The sequence below is a fragment of the Myodes glareolus genome, chromosome 10, assembly GCF_982192425.1.
Source record: "Myodes glareolus chromosome 10, mMyoGla1.1, whole genome shotgun sequence".
Classification (NCBI taxonomy): domain Eukaryota; kingdom Metazoa; phylum Chordata; class Mammalia; order Rodentia; family Cricetidae; genus Myodes; species Myodes glareolus.
In genome coordinates, this window is record NC_142035.1 from 73,012,455 (window position 1) to 73,029,690 (window position 17,236).

Genomic DNA, 17,236 nt, shown 5'->3' on the forward strand with positions numbered 1-17,236 from the left:
CTGTTTACTCAATTAAGAAGGTAATACCTTTCAAAAATGCATTCCTTCTATATGAGACATTCACCCACTAATATCAATTCAATATAAACTTAGTGCTTTCGGGCAGCAACCTGTAAACCACCTTTTTATGCTTCTATTTTATAGTTTTTGTTATGCAAGAAAAGTTGATTCGTTAACCAGACTAAAGCAATCTTGGGAAGATTGCATTACTTTTGGTAGGGCTTAATAGGATACTCGGTGTAATTTTATATTTTTTTGTATCACAATTTTCTTTTTGTATATTCTTTTTTGATATGCATATTTGTAATTTATTGACAATCATGCATACATACTTGGCATTGTTCACTTTCAATAAATTAATACTAGTGATAAAATTTATTACACTTTTAGTATATTCTTACAAGCATTTAAATTTTAATTTCATTTTCATAAGATTTTATTTCTGGGATATCTTGATTAGAGGAACTAGTTTCAGGTGCTAGAGGTACTAACATGTCTAGTATCTATACCATAAACTGATTGACAAGGCAATTAAGTGTAATATGGCTAAGTAGAAAACTGAGCTACCTCCCTAGACTGCTTTTGTATATCTCTTTTCACTGTTTTTATGACAAAATAAACAAGCAGGTATTAATGTTATGATTTCAATTTCTGATATTACTTTGTTACCCTTGTCATTAAATTTTGTCAACCTAATTATAAGAAATAATACCTTAGTATTTTTATTTGCTTTTGTCTTAGTTTCAAAAAAATGACTTCTACGTGTTTGTGTGTGTATGTGTCTGTGTGTGTGTGTGTGTGTGTGTGTGTGTGTGTGTGTCTGTGTGTGTGTACGCCAAGGAACGCCTATGGAGTTTGAAGGACAACTTGAAAGAATCAGTGCTCTTTTTCCACCTTGTGAATTATAAGAATTGAGCTCAGATCATTGCATCAGGATGGAGGCAGATACTCTCCCCTCTGCAATTTTGAGTGAGGCCAAATCTCTTTTTATGTTATTTAGAAGACAATGTAAGGCCTCGGGTTATAGCTTAGTGGCAGAGTACTGCCTAGCATATATGAGACACTGCATTCATTCCCCAACAGCCTCCCCTTCAATAAACAAGCCAAGAAAAACAAACAAACAAAAAACCTACAAAGCTCTTTGCTATGTTACTGATACTGCTGTAGTGTTTCACTGTGCTTCCCACAACATTTCTTTGGTTTAACTGGCAGAAGGTTATTCTAGACATTTGTTTCCTGGTTGTATTTCATTCAGTTCAGCAGTGTTTGCACCTGCTTTGCATACAATGGTCCTCATGATCTCAGCTTTCCTGTCCACCTCCAAGTGTTTCTCATGTAATATAGTATAGACCTGCCTATATTAGTGGGCAATGATCTCTTACAATGTTTGTAGTTTTTACAGTATGTTCCACAGATTATAGATTTATATATTAAATATTTATCTCTTACCTATATGTTCCTTCTTATTTTATTTTATAAACATGAGTTCAAGTCCATATAGCACCTCAACCAGAGTGGGGCCTCAAGTATTTGCTAGGGGTAAGTATTTGTAAGTAGACTCTCCCTTCACGCAGAATGACCTACTTTTGTCATAGTTATAACATGTTTCTTTGGAAACAAAGAAAATGCAGTATATGGAATAATACAATTACAGAAAATAGTCTTCTAGAAGAAACAGAGGGCTGGAGATGTTATTCAGAGGGTAGAGCTGCTCTGGCAAAAGACACAATTTTGAATCCTAGCACCACACAACTGCTGGTCACTATTTGTAACTCCAGATTTAGGGATCCAATGCCCTCTCTTGGCCTCCATGGGCTCCAGGCATGCACACAGTGTATAGACATGCATGCAGGCAAAACACTCACACAAAATAATAGAAAAAGCTCAATTAAAAAAGAAACCCAGACCATAGCTCCAAGAGCCTTTGGAAGGATGTGATCTGGGCTCACAAGGGATGGCATAAAAGAGGAACATGAAAACAATGCACGTTTTATTTCATGTGATCTTTTAGAACATACTTTTGAGAACACACACTATTACTGATATTGAGGAAAAAGCAGCGTCCTATATGTGATGTGCTGGCTCCTGTTTGTTCAATTCTCACATAGCTACTGCACATGCATCTATTTATAGTAAGGGAATAATCTCAGACTCGATGCTTCATGAAACATAGACAACCCAAGAGACTGTCTCATTACTGATGTTTCCTTTAATCCAAGGCATCTCTTATGAAAGGAAAATCCCTTAAGTATGGATCTTTTATCTTGATATACTCAGACACTTTTAATAGTATGTTTGTAGGATATATACAATTATATTTTATTGATCTATTCATTGTACACAGTGTTGGATTTCCTATGAATAATTTCTTTAAGCATATAATAAACTGTGACCATATCTGCCCTTCCTCTCCACTCCTGAAGCTCCTCCCCCTGTATACTACTCTTCTCCCTTCTACTAGTCTCCCTTTATTGTCAGGCCAAACATATGTTTACACACATATGCATGTGTGACATGAGAGCATATACAGAGTTTTATGCATGTATAAAGAAATTTAGGACCACAAATAAGAAAAAATACAATGTTTGTCTTCCTGTATTAGACTTATGTCAATATGGCCATCCCTACTTGCATACATTTTTCCCAGCAAATGAATTCGTTCTTCCATACTGGGATAAAACTGAATCGTGTATATACACCATTCTTTATACACGCAGCTCTTGACAGATGGAGAGACTTATTCCATTAACTTGGCTATTGTGAACTCTGATGCAACAAACATGAATGTAGTAGGTTGCCTCAGGGTGCTTTGGGATAAATGGGATAGCTGGATCATGTTATAGTCCCATTTCTAGCTCTTTGAAGAAACTTCCATTATGATTTCCATAGCTGCTAGTCCAATCTACATTCCTATAAGCAGTATAAAAATGGTCCCTGTTTCCCACATCCTTGCTAATATTTGTTTTTTGTTTGTTTGTTTTGTTTTCTTAATGATAACCATCCTAACTGGGGTGAGATGGGAACTCAATGAAGTTTTAATTTCTGTTTCCCTGGTGGCTAAAGATGTTAAACAATTTATCATGTTGATTGGCCATTTCCACTTCATTTTTTGAAGATTGTCTCTTCATTTTATTAGCTCATTATTGACTGGGTTATCTGTTTTGTTTAATAGTTTTTGAGATTTTTTAAATATATTTTAGATATTCTCTGCTACATGTATAGCTACTGGATTTTATCGCATTTTGTAGTCTGTCTCTTCACTTGGGCATTTTGTTGTGTAAAATGTTTTTTAACATCATGCAGTCCCATTTGTTAGTTCTTGATAATTATTTCCTGACTTATTGGAGTCTGTTTCAAAATGCCCTTGTCCATGCCTGTACCTTTAAGCATTTTTTTCTCTAATACTTTCCAAACTTTAGGTCTTACATGAAGAACTTTAATGTATTGTGAACGGACTGTTGTGCAGCGGATGGGGTTATCTAGCGTTTTCAGGGGGCTTGGGTAATCTAGCATTGTTCTTCTGCAAATGGCTACCCAGTTTTCCCAATACCAGTTTTTGGAAAAAAAAATGTTTTTGGTATTTTAGTAAAAAAGAAATAATTAAATAGAAATCAGGTGATTATAAGTACATGGGTTTGGGACTGAGTCCTCTCTTGTATCCCACTATTCTCCATGTCTGTCTTTAAATCAGTATCATGCTGAGTTTTGCCAATATGGTTCTGCAGTGCAACTTGAAATAGGTAGTGTAGTAACTTCCAGCACTGTTTGCTCATGTTTGCCTAGACTATTGAGGAATTTGTTTCTATATGAATTACAAGGTTACCTTTTCTGTTTCTGTATTTTTGAAAAAGGTATCACAATTCTGATGGAGATTGCTTTTCTGTGTTGATCCATGAGAATGGGAGGCTTGTTCATCATATTCCTGTTTTCCTCAATGCACTCAGGAATTTGAATTTTTCAGTGTAAAATTCTTTAACCATCTTGGTTAAGACCATTACTAAGTATTTCAGTAGATGTTGGTTGTAGTTTGTTTTGTTTCTAAAGCTGTTTTCAATAGGACTAATTTTCTGATTTCCATTTACGGCAAGTTCCTTATTAGTAATCAGAAAAGATACTGATTTCAAAATGTTTTTTTGTATTTATGCATACAATTTCAATGGGGCCATTAGGTCTACAAGTGTGGTGCTGAGTTCATTTTAAAAATAAGAACACAACCAGACTGTTGATACAGCTCAGTGGTAAAGGGTCTGCCTAACATGTGGGGCCTTGGTTTAGTTCCAAGAACTGCAAAAGATAATAAATACTATATATATATACACATGTTCATTGCTGGTGTTCTTTATATTATTATATAAAGAACAGCTCCTTTATCTTTCAGTTTGAGAACCATCCTCTCGCAAGACTATTTGCAAGGAATTTTTCAACTTTCTTTAAAAGTTTTGAGATACGGTCTCACTATGTAGCTTTGGCTGTCCTGGGATTTGCTTTATAGACTAGGCCTTGAACTCACAGAGTTCCTTCTAATCTGACTTTCAAGTGATGGGATTAAAGTCATACATCACTGTATCAGCTCCATTTTATCCCTATCAAATATCTATAAAAAAGATTTGCACACTCAGCATAATACTATATACTTATAAGGATGTCCACTATGATACAGTGTCTCAAAATTGGCAGTAATACACATGTTTCTCAGTAAACAGAGGCTAAATAAAATATAATTAATTTATATAATAACAGACAGATTAAAATACAAAACCCAAAATATAACAATAAATAAACTAATGGAAAGATTTCTACAACTGAGTCAATGAAAAAGTAACTTTCAGGGCTGTTTGTATAAAAGTATAAAGTCATTCTCTATGTGTCAAATTTTATATTTTTAATAACAACACATATTACCTAGAAATCGTATATGTGTATATATATATATATATATATATATGCATGTATATCTTAAACTGCTTTACTTTTTTGTGATACTTGTACTTTATTTTTTTCTGGATACTATGTCACTATGTATTCCAGGCTGTCCTTGAACTCACAATCCTCTCCTTCAACCTTCAAAGTGCTGGGATTACAGATGTGCACCATCCACCATCATGCGCAGTTTAACTTTATTAATGCTTTCTTTTTGTTTTGTTTGTTTGTTTAATGATATGGGGTCTCACTAAGTAGCCTTGGCTGGACTAGGACTCACTACTAAAGAACAGGCTGACTCTAGAATCAAAAGAGATCTCCCTGTCTCTGCCTCCCAAGTGCTGATCAAAGGTGTACATCACCATGCCCAGCAGTCTGATAATGTTAAGGATATTTTTTAATGTATGTGTATGTATCTGTTTTGGTCTGCATGTTGGTCTGTATGCACACATGCATACAGGTGCTCAGGGAGACCAGAACTGGGCATCAGATCCCCTGGAGCTGGAATGACAGACCGCTATGAACTGAGCCCTTTCTTCAGCCCTCAGCCAAAGGGAACACTGTCTGTATAATGCAAGCCAGGGACAGCTTTACTGATGTTTTTTACGTTTTTGGTCTCTGGTACTACAGTGAGAGCAGGCTAGCCTCCAACCCATACAACAGACCTCTGGTGCTTTGATCAGTGCAAATAGAAACTACAGTTATATCAACCACATGAGAAACAAGTTTACAGAAATCCTATACTAAAGTATGAAGAGGGAAAAATGGCAGAGTAATATATATTTATGTTTTAAAACTATGACAGCCTTATAACTAGGGCTAGAAAAGATTCTAATAAACAATGCTTCACAAATTCTAAATTCCATGTATTTGTTTGTGTTGTTTCCCATAATCAATATTTTCTAAGTCGGGTTACTTTTCTTTTGAGACTGTTGTAGGTCTGTCATGCTTCCTTCCTAAGGCGTGATAAAAGCCAGTCTCAGGGCTGGGAAGGCGGATCTGCCTGCAGTTCTCTGCTATGCTCACTGGAGTCTGGTGACTTGTCTCCTTTTTAGCACAAGCCACAAATGTAATTGCCCCTGGTCTGTGGGTGTCCATTCATCACAGGCAGCTTTGCAAGGCAAGCCACAGGTGGTACCTTTCTTGATTCAAGGGACATCTGATGAGAGCTTAAAATATCAAATAACACATCTACTAAATTGGAGTCACTCATTTATTTGATTAAGCAAAGAACACTAATTTTAATATTTTTTGACTAAAAGGTAAGATATTGTATGTTGACTTTTCAAATGTTTCAAGGAAAAAAAATCCTGAGAAATGGTTGTTTTCAAGTTAACCTCTTATTTCCTACAGATCTTACAGTTTACAAGTAATGGTGTAGTTAATGCATTGGCCCTATCTATGGCTTACGGATCTTCTAAACAGTGCATTAAAAATATGAAGTCAGAAGAGGGTGATTTTTTAAGAATTCTTTTTTGCACAAGTTTTTCTTCCTGTGATATACAGGAAAATGCACACTTTATGAAAGCATTCGGATCAGACCATTTCTTCTTAGGAAGGAAATGAGAGTGATACAGTAAGGGACTCAGAAGCATTTCAGTTTAAGCAACGGTTTTTAAATATCCATTTTATATCTAGGGAAATATAATGCTTACTTCCTTGCCAGGAGAAAAAAAAACCAACAACAAAAAACAACTCCACATGATGAATGTACACTTGTAAGATGTCTTTAATTCTAACAATTATTAGCCATATAATTTTTGTTATTGTCTTTCAAGTAAGCAGTGTTGAGTCAAATATCTACACTGCTATGTAACTAAAGTGTATCCTCCTGCTTAACTGTGACTTACAGATCAAAAATGGAGCCATGCAAGGCTGTCTACAGAAACAAACAACCACAGTATTTCAGCTGAGCATGGTGGCAATGACCTCCTGGCATATGGGAGATGAAGGAGAATTGCCATAGTTTCTAAGCTAGTCCAGGCCACAATCTGAGTTCCAGACCAGTCTGAACTACAGTGAGGCACTGTATCAAAAACCAAAATACAAAACCCAACAAAACTTAATACAATACAGGGCATTTCTGAGTTAGGAGAATACAGCAATAAGTACTAAATAGTGAGTTTCTTGGACTTTCCAAAAATTTTAGATAGTTGGCAAATCAAATGCACAGTGTAAAAAAAATATACATGCAAATATGCTCCTGATTTTAGGTGCTTTCTGGTGGTGTGTGGGGTGAGACAGAGTCTCTCTAGATAGCCCTGGCTAGCCCGGAACTAACTATGTATGTATAGCAGGATGGCCTCAAATGAGATGTACATGACTACACCTGGCAGCTGTATGAGGGAGGGAGGGAGGGAGGGAGAGAGAGAGAGAGAGAGAGAGAGAGAGAGAGAGAGAGAGAGAGAGAGAGAGAGAGAGTTTTTTTAACCAAACTTAGATTTAATTGTGTTTTGCCTTCGTGTGTGCTCGGTGTCTGCAGAGTTCAGAAGATAGCACTGGACTCCCTGGAAATGGTGTTACAGATGGTTGTAAACCACCATGTTGGTGCTGGTCCTTTGCAAGAGCAGCCAGTGCTTAACTGCTGAGCCATTTCTACTTGTATTCTAGTCATTTCACTGAACTCTTTCCAAAGCCCAACCTTAGCTACGTATGAGTTTGTTACAGATGCATTTCTGTCACTCTTTCCTGGCTTCCATCAGGCCTGATTAGGTATAATTGTTTCATGGAAGGATTTAGGTAGTAAACAAATTTATGAAACCAAAGGCCTCCAGTAGGAAAACGTCCATTCACTAAAAGTAGAAATGATTAAAAGTAACTATGTAGGTCTGCTGTTTTGACATTACCTATGCATCCTTGACAAAGGCACTTTGTGTGCTTGTTTTTGATAGATATTCCTACTTGTGTCTTATTCATCAAAGCACAACTCTAAAAAAAATAATTCTTCAAATTACCTAGACTCAAAGTTTTGTGAATACAAAATTGCAAATCATGGGAATTATGGGACTGAATGACGTTTTGTTGCTCTGTTTTGAGGCAGTTTCACTGAAACAAACATCACTGCACTGGATTAGGCTTCTCTACATTTTCACCAATCGTATTGCTACTGTCTAACTATGAATCATGAAATAATCCTAGTGATCAATATGTATTAATTTAGAACAGCTTTCTACTGTTTAAACACAAATGCTGATCTTCAGAAACATATTTACAGAGGTATAAGAATAATACTAGAAAACAAAATGCTAAAACAGTATGTTAGCAAACTAAATTCAAAGTATTCTGAAAGTGTTCAGAGAAGGCACCAGAAACACTGAAATGGAGACCTAAAAGATGATTCTTTACTGTTACCATAAGTGAAAACACTCCAGACTAGTGAATTATTACTGATATTTATCTTCTGAACTGTATTAGCTATAGGATGAAAGAGCCACATCATCTCCGTAGTGAATTTCACTTTAGCAAAAGAGTAAACATGCTCCTCCATACCAGGTGCAATTAAAGCATTAGTAGCATGCTAGACTGCTGACCTGGAACTGTCGCTGAGAAGTGGATGTGTGATACAGCTTTTATCACTTGAGTCTGCAAAACAACAACTCCCTTTCTTAGATATAGTGTAGTAAGTGACATTATTAGGTAGTCCTTCTATCTAAATGACATAGGATTTAGTGTATCAGCAAGTTATAATAAACAAGCCCTTTCATCTGATGAGTTCTCTCCCAACACAGAAGTGCTTTTTCTGCTTATAATACAACTGGTAATACAAGACCAGATGGTTGTGACTTTTAGCAAAGGTAAATGATACTTAAACAAACAGGAACATAGCATTAGGACACTCAGAGATTTCAACGGTATCCTAAACACACAATCTGCATTAAAGACTATTAACATTAACTATATAACGTGGCCATTTTCCAGTGCTATCTAGCTAGTGAGGCTATTCTGCAGGTTGTTGCTAGTTTGATTTAAACATTTCCTAGCGTACCACAAAGCAGCTTTCCTCCTGCTGTGTGGTTGCATTTCCAAGTCCTAACGTGATCCCACCAAGGCATCAAACATTTAATTAGTTTATTTCTCCCACTAACAAAAATGATATTATTACCATGTTCTAAATTTGATAAAGAAAGATACAAGCAACATTACATTCTTTATTCAACCTCCATCACTCAAACCTAATTGTACATTACAATTTGGTGAGGATTTACCCTCTGTGTACAATACTAGAATCTATAGTATCAAAGACAGCCAAAAAGTTTTGCCTGTTTTGGTTTTTTGTGGGTTTTTTTAAAACTAAATGTGAAAGTACATAAATTATTTAAAAAATTTTCCTTAATAGCAGCAAAAGCTCTCGAGGCCACAATCTGAGAAATATACTGATGTTTCTGTAAATATATGTAAGCACACACTATGGTTGAGAAGTTAAAGCTTTGTTTGAAAGATTTAAAAATAAGACGAAGATATGGGCACCAGCTCCTGGGCTTAGTTCGATCCCCAAAACCCATGTGGTAGAATCAGAACTGACTTCTACAAGCTATCCTTTAACCTACTCTCTCTGTCTCTCTCTCCTCTCTCTGTCTGTCTCTCTGTCTGTCTCTCTGTCTCTCTCTCTCTCTCTCCTCTCTCTCTCTCTCTCTGTCTCTCTCTCTCTCTCAGTGTAATAATATTTTTAAAGATGTGAAAAGAATCCATAGTTTTACAATGACCTACTGAAAACAGAAGTTTATAGCTAAAGGACAAGCTTGTAAACCACAGGTAACATCCACCAAAGCTTTTCTAAAGCATCAAGCCTTCCTTCAAAATGAGACAATCATAGGGCCTACAGAATTCAATTTCACCATCTCTTTCTAAGTAATTTAAGCCAAATTCAGCAATCAGACACTAAATAAAGAAGTCAATGGATAAATAAAATGTAACTCAATTCATAGTCATGTGAATTTTGGTGTGTTAATTAAAAGTCCTAAACCTTAAAACCAAACCAAATTGAGTTAGTTAGGCATGTATTTAATCAGCACTTTGTTCCGACACACATTAAAAGAAATTCTAATATTCTCAAATTCCATATGTGATTCTGTGAGCTGGCTAAGCACAGAGTTGAGCAGCCCAGGCTTTAAGTGTTCTATAAACATTAGACCATGTCAAGACTAATGAATATGATGTTAAAATAACGACCACCCCTCACTCCTTCAAAGATGGGCTTACATAGCCTCAGCTAGTATTGAACTTGTTTTGTAGCCAAGGTTAGTCTCAAAACTCCTAATTCTCCTGCCAACACATCCTGTCTTAGTTAGGGTTTCTATTGCTGTAAAGAGACATCATGACTGCTGTGGAACAATGGTCTGTACCCTGTCAGTTGTACAGAGAAGAGAAGCTACACTTTTGAAAGCTGTATCATCCACTTCCAAAATAGAAACTAATAATTAAAAAACCCACTAGATTAGAAGTGAACACAGACCTACTCAATGAATATATTTTTCCAGCCTTCAAACATATTTGAAAATATCCAGGTGTAGTGGTACATGTCTAAAATTCTTTTTTTTTCAAAGTTTATTAAATTATAAAAGTTTCCATTTCCGCCCCCCTCCCAACACCCTCCCACTTCCCCCACTCCCTCTCCTCCTCCCTCTCCATCCCTAAGAGCAGTCAGGGTTTCCTGCCCTGTGGGAAGTTCGAGTTCCTCCCCCCTCCCTCCAGGTCCAGGAAGGTGAGTGTCCAGACAGACTGGATCCGCAAAATCCAGTATATGCAGAGGAAACAAGTCCCAGTGTCATTGTCAATGGCTTTTCAGAAAGACTCCGGGCCAGCCACAATCAGAGAATCTGGCCACATTCAGAGAATCTGGTTGGATTGTGTCCTTGTTCTGTCCCAGTCCAACTGGCCTTGGTAAACTCTCATTATATCCGTCCCCTTGTATCAGTGGGTGATCGCATCCCTCGCAGGCCTTATTTCCTTTTTCATTTTCTTCATCCTTCTGCTCCTCATTTAGACCTTGGGGGCCTTACATGTGAGATGTACCATGGTTTAAAAAATGGCCCCAAAAGGGAGTGGTGTTATTGGGAGGTATGGCCTTGCTGGAGTAAAGTGTGGTCTTGTTGGAGGAAATGTGTCACTGTGGAAATGAGTTTTGAGGTCTCATCTATGCTCCAGCCACACCCAATAAGTCAGATCACTTCTTCTTGCCTGCATTGATGTGGGATTCCCCTCTGTATGCTCTGAATGTTTTATTACCATTGGTTAATAAAGAAGCTTCTTTAGCCAATGGCAGGGCAGAATAAAGCCAGGCTGGAAAAAAATATAGAGAGAGAGTAGGCCGAGTCAGAGAGATGCCATGTAGCTGCCAAAGGAGACAGACACCGGAGCCTTACCAGAAAACCACAGCCTCGTGGCAAAACATATATTAATAGAAATGGGTTAATTTAAGATGTAAAAGTTAGTTAATAAGAAGCCTGAGCTAAGAGGCAAAACAGTTTTGTAATTAATATAGATTCTATGTGATTATTCGAGTCCAGGCAGCCAGGAAATGTACATGCATGCAGTCTCTGTCTACACTGCATGATGATGTAACACTCTGAGCTCCTTCTCCTGCACCACGTCTGCCTGCATATCAAAATGTTCCACCATGATGATAATGAACTGAACCTCTGAAAGTGTAAGCCACCCCATTAAATGTCTTCCTTTATGAGAGTTGCCATAGTAATGTGTTGACCAAGGCATTTGTGTTGACAGAGGTTTCTGTCCCATCTGGCCCTGCAGTTGTTCAGTCCCAAGGAAACACACAGAGGTCTTCATTAATTATAAACTGATTGGTAGTTTATAAGCCTAGTACCTCAGGCTTCTTATTAACTCTTATATTAGCTCATAATTCTTGTCTATGTTAGCCATGTGGCTTGGTACCTTTTTGGTGAGGCAGTCACATCTTGCTTGCTCTCTGTCTGGCTTCCTCTCTGTCTGGGTGACCGACTGTGGACTGACTGTTTCCTCTCTCAGAATTCCCCTGTTCTCATTGCCTTACCTCTACTTCCTGCCTGGCTACTGGCCAATCAGCATTTTATTAAAATACAATTGACACGGTACAGACCATTGTTCCACAGCAGTCTGTGGAAATAAAACAACAACAACAACAAAAAGTATTCTGATAGTAGCTAACAGATGTCAAATTATAGTTGCATACAGGAGAATCATCAACATTAAAACCTGTATCTAGAGTAGGTATGAGCAAACTTCTGCTAAGACTCAGAGAGCAAACAGTTGAAGTCTTGCACAATATGGTCTCTGTCAACTATTCAATTCTACTATCCTGGTAAAGGTAAAAACAGACTATATAAATAAATGAGCATCACTATGTTCAAATAAAGCTTTAATTACAAGAAAAGCAGCCGGAGACGGAATGGTGGGCTTTGCAGGCATCACTAAGGCAAATCAATTTTATCAAGAAAGGGAACCTGAGGGTCTTTCAGCAGAGGGATGGCAGCTGCTCTTGAAAGGCATCAGCATCTAAAAGCATTGATTCAGTTACTGTCTGGGGAATACCCCATGATGGAGAAGGAAAGCAAGAACATAGGAAGATGCCACCTAAAGATGGCAGTTCAGAAATCACTGCAACAGCAGCAAAGCTTGTCTTGCATAGGCATGAGAGCAACGACAAGGTCAAGACACAATCTGAATCTGATTATTCTTAGAAGTTATAACCACAACTTTCTAATGGATTTGACAGTAGGGTGAAGAGGAAGACTCAAAGATGAGCCCAAAACTTATGACTCACAGAAAAATAGGATGTTTACTACAGCTAAGATGTAGAGGGCAGCAACTATTTTGTACTGGGCCACAAAATAAGGATTTTAGTTTTGAAAATACTAAGATTGAGATAAACACTATCTATTTGTGTGGAGATATTAAATAAACAAGATTCTTAAGTTCAGAAAAGAGGTTGTGTTTTACAAAAATCTGAAAGTAAAGGCAGGAAGAACAAGAATTCCTGGCCAGCCTCTGCTATGAGAGGCCATGCTGAGTCACGAGCGACCCTTTCTCAAAAATAAAGTACCCTAGCTAGAAAGTTCAGCAGTCCTTTACAACTCTAGAAAATAAAATGGGTCCATATAATCTAACCAAAGATTTGCTTATACTATTTTTTGTCAAACTTACAAACAATACTACTTCTTTTGCAGGTTACACAGTAAAGTCTAGACCCCAGTGACAATCTCCTGTTTTGCTATCTGAACCTCCAATGTAACAGAATAAAAGGTTTTGCTGCCCAATGAAAGCTATTGTTCTAGAGTGGCAGTCTTCACGAGCAGGTATATTTTCAGAGTATTCCGAAACACCCATGAATTTTTGTTACAAATCACCCGATGAATGAAACACATTTGCTAAAGTAGGTCTAAAATAACTGCAAATTCTTGGGGCATAAAAATGTGAGCCTGGAAAACCTGGCAAGGAGAAAACTCTCAAAAATAATGGATAATGGAGCTGGAAAGATGGCCCGGTGGTTAAGAGTGCTCACTGCTCTTAAAACAAAAAAACAACAAACAAACAAACAAGTTTGGTACTCAGCACCCACCGTAACACCTGTAACTCTAGGTCCAGAAGACCCAACTCCTCCTTCTGGCCTCCTCTAGGACCCTTACACACACAGCACACAACCACACACAGACACATAATAAAAATAAAATAAATTCTAAAAACAATAAAAAAAAAACCCTAGCTTCTTTTGGAGAACTAATATTGTTCCTGATCATAAATAATTCCTTTTCTTTTTTAAAATAGCAAAGATAAATACATTTACAAAAAAGAAGAATTTAATGAGATGGGAGTTGAAATAATAGTTAAGTAGAGTCTATTCTGAGAGATGTAATGACTTGGAAGGGAGTATATATCTCGAGACAAGCTCCTGGTGTTTGAAACACAACACCTGTTTGAAACAGGTGATCTATTTAGCCTCCCAATTGTGTAGTTCTCCTATCAGACAAACACTGCTACTATCTATTTAATCGCCATAATTTTCCTATCAGACGAATATTGCTACTACCTACTTCATTGGGTCACAATTGCAGGGACTAAATAAGTTTGTCCTTCTACAGAGCTTCAGCAATACTAAGTAAGTACAGAATAAATGTTCCAACAGCATTTCAGCCTTCTGTCCTGCACTTAGAAACATCAAAGTCAATGGAACACTCCTGGGGGGAAAAATGCCTTCTAACTTGTTCATTCATTGGACATATAAAAATTTGATAAGCATTTTATTTAAACAGAATATTCAAAAACTTCACAGGTTATAATTTTCTGGTTGTCTCCACTGATTACTCAGAACAGGGATTTTGATCTAAACCTTTTAGCCCTGATATTCATATTCTAGTGACTTTAACAAAAAAACTAGTATATATAAATTGAGGTATTTATGAACATAATAAGGATGCCTTTTTTGTTCTGTCTTTTGACAAAACTCTTTCTGATCTGAAGTAGACTCTTTTTGCTAAAACAACTCAGATATCACTAGAATGTCTCATGGTATGAGAATAGACATGTGAGGATAAAAGTATATGACATATTGACAATTTTGAAGAATAAAAGGATACAATGTTCATAAAGAAAGCCACAGCAGAAAGACGAATTACCTGATACGAGGCTATCATCTTCACATCATCCCTATCAGCTAACAATTACTCTGTGTCTAGGACTATAGCAATATATGTCAAAAATCCTTTACATGGCTGAGCCAGATTCCACTATCAATGGTAAATAATGGACTAATAGACTATTGGGCAAGTTCTCTCAATAGAGTAATCAAGCTATCATGGTTCAAAATGAAGAGACAATGATGAAGATGAACTTCAATTATTAGCTTACATGAGGTATGAATAGATGTAAAGCTGGTTTGAACAGACATGACAATTGTATAATTTGATAGGAACACACAAAATTTAAAGTAGAAAATTAAGGTCTAGTTATCAAAGCAGAGTATATGCTGAGTAAAGAATGGGGCCATCACATCTTTTATCAGAAGCTGTGTGATAACAACCGTATGACTGGAGGAAGAGCTAACACAGTACATCTGCTTGTTATTCTCAATTCTACACTTCTACACTTTACTATGTAGGAAGAAGTTGATTAGAATTAAGTTGCTTTATTGTTATTGTTTGAAGAGTCAGGTACCCTTCTTTGTGTTTCAATCTACATTATATTGGTATTTCTTGATACAGATAAAGGTTCACCTTGACCACTGGTGAAGGTGGTGTCATGAAGGTTTCCTTCATGAGGATTTTTGACGTACATTGCTATATATTACTACTATTTCTTATGTAATGAGCATCTCTAAACAAACACTTTAATACTAAGTAAATATAGTTTCTCTTCAAACTGAGGTGATTCTATAGGATTTTAGAAAGAAATATGATGTTTTTGATATATTTAAACTCTATTTGTTGAAATATATTTTTCTTAATTCAAAATACAAAGTTTCTTTTTCCCACAACAATGCTGACCGGCCAAGCACAGTGTACCCACTGGCATGTTCATGGCAAGTTTGGTGTGGAAGCAGCCAAGTGCTTTCTAACTGGATTTGAGGTCTGCTCTGCAGGACAGAATTCACTTCAGGTGCTGTCCACCTGACCAAAAGCTGATGACTTCAAAAGTCATAGGAGGAAACTACAGCAGTTATTGTGCTAAATGGACATGATATGGCTATCACAATTACCTCTAAAATTTTTCTTTGCTTGTCTTCAAAATAATCATGCCTATGCCCCGTGTTGGTTAGTTTTAAGTCAACTTAATACAAGATGGAGGACTCTCTACTGAGAGAGAATACCTCAGTAAGACTCTATAGGCAAGATTTCTGGGCATTTCCTTGACTGACTGATGTGGGAGGGCCCAGTTCACTGTGGGCAGTGCTCACCCTGGGCAGGTAGTCCTAAATAAGAAAGCAGGGTGAGCAAGTCATGAGGAACAGGTCAGTAGGCAATGCTCCTTCATGTTCCTTCCCTGACTCAGGTCCTGCTGACTTCCCTCAGTGATGGAGATGACCTGGGAGTTGTGAGTTGAAATAATTCCTTTCTTCCCAACTTGCTTTAGATCATGCTGTCAGCTCTGCTCAGAGATGCTTTTTGTCCTACTGATGACCAGATACTGGAGAGAGTCACAGCTGGCCAAAGCATTGAGAATAAGTGAACGTTAAATGTTCAGCTGTAGACGAGACATCTACATCACCCTCTCCAAGACTTGGGAAACATCGTGAAATAGAGGGCATCAAGAGCACAAGAGCCAGAGGATGGGGCAGAGCTAGGGGACACTTTTCTGGGTATCAAGGACTATTCCCTTGTAAACTCAACAAAGTTGTGATTACCTGATGAGACCTGTTCAAAATTGGGTTCACTGGTACCCTGTCACGACGTGGGGAGGATTTAATAATGTCCAATCCTGCCTGAAGAGTTATTGGTAGATAATGGGTCATGGAATGGTAGTGGGAGGAAGCATCTTCTTTAGTGGTAGCCACTGGTGGAGTAAATAACATCTCATCTATTCATGCTCTTATAGGCAACCAAAATGAAATTCATTGGATCACCACTACCAACAACAAAAACAAAACAATAAAATCAAACAAGAAAGTAGAAGGGGAACTCAAAGGCAAGAAAAGATAAATTAGTTGGAATATCTGGAAAAGATAAATTAGGCAGGAATAATGGGGGATGAATATCATCAAAGTGTACTGTATACATGTATGAAGAGATTACAATGAAACCCACCGTAAATTATACAATTAATATGTTTTATACATATACATATGTATAAAACAGCTATTATTTTTAATTATGTGTATATGTGTGGGTATGTGATTATGTAAATGTGAATATCTGTGTCTGAAGAGGACAAAGGTGTTGGATCCTGCTGAAACTGGAATTATGTGTCACCTAATTTGGGTGCTAGGGCTCAAACTTGAGTTCTCTTGAACAACAGTATGTGTCCTTAACCGATGAACCATCTCTCCAATCAAATACAAATTCTGCAAGATTGTTTTGCTTTCTCAGTGTAATCAGCTAATATTAACCAACCATAATATCAAAGAATGACATAACTGAAATATTACTTACATAATTACGGCTTTTAAAGGTATCTGATGAACTGGTAGTGAGGATTTTATCTCCTTCCAAACCAATTACTCTTTTACAAATATTTGATTTTGGATCACTTGGACTTTTTGCAATTACAACATCACCTCTGAAGGGGGAAAAAAAGGAAAAGAAGTATCAGTATTATTACCAAGCACACACAGGGCAGCTTTAATAATTTCATAAGGCAACTTAAAGATATACACACCCACACTTTATCC

At 37.1% G+C, this 17,236-nt stretch overlaps 1 protein-coding gene across 3 annotated transcripts in view; it reads right to left on the reverse strand.

Moving 5' to 3' along the window:
• The window catches only part of Immp1l (inner mitochondrial membrane peptidase subunit 1), a 65,830-nt gene that overhangs the window by 16,697 nt on the left and 31,897 nt on the right, over nt 1–17,236 (reverse strand). For all 3 annotated transcript variants that reach the window (XM_048443689.2, XM_048443687.2, XM_048443688.2), the window contains exon 6: nt 16,998–17,124. In XM_048443689.2, the coding sequence (XP_048299646.1) occupies nt 16,998–17,124 (127 nt within the window). The remainder of the gene's footprint in view (nt 1–16,997; nt 17,125–17,236) is intronic.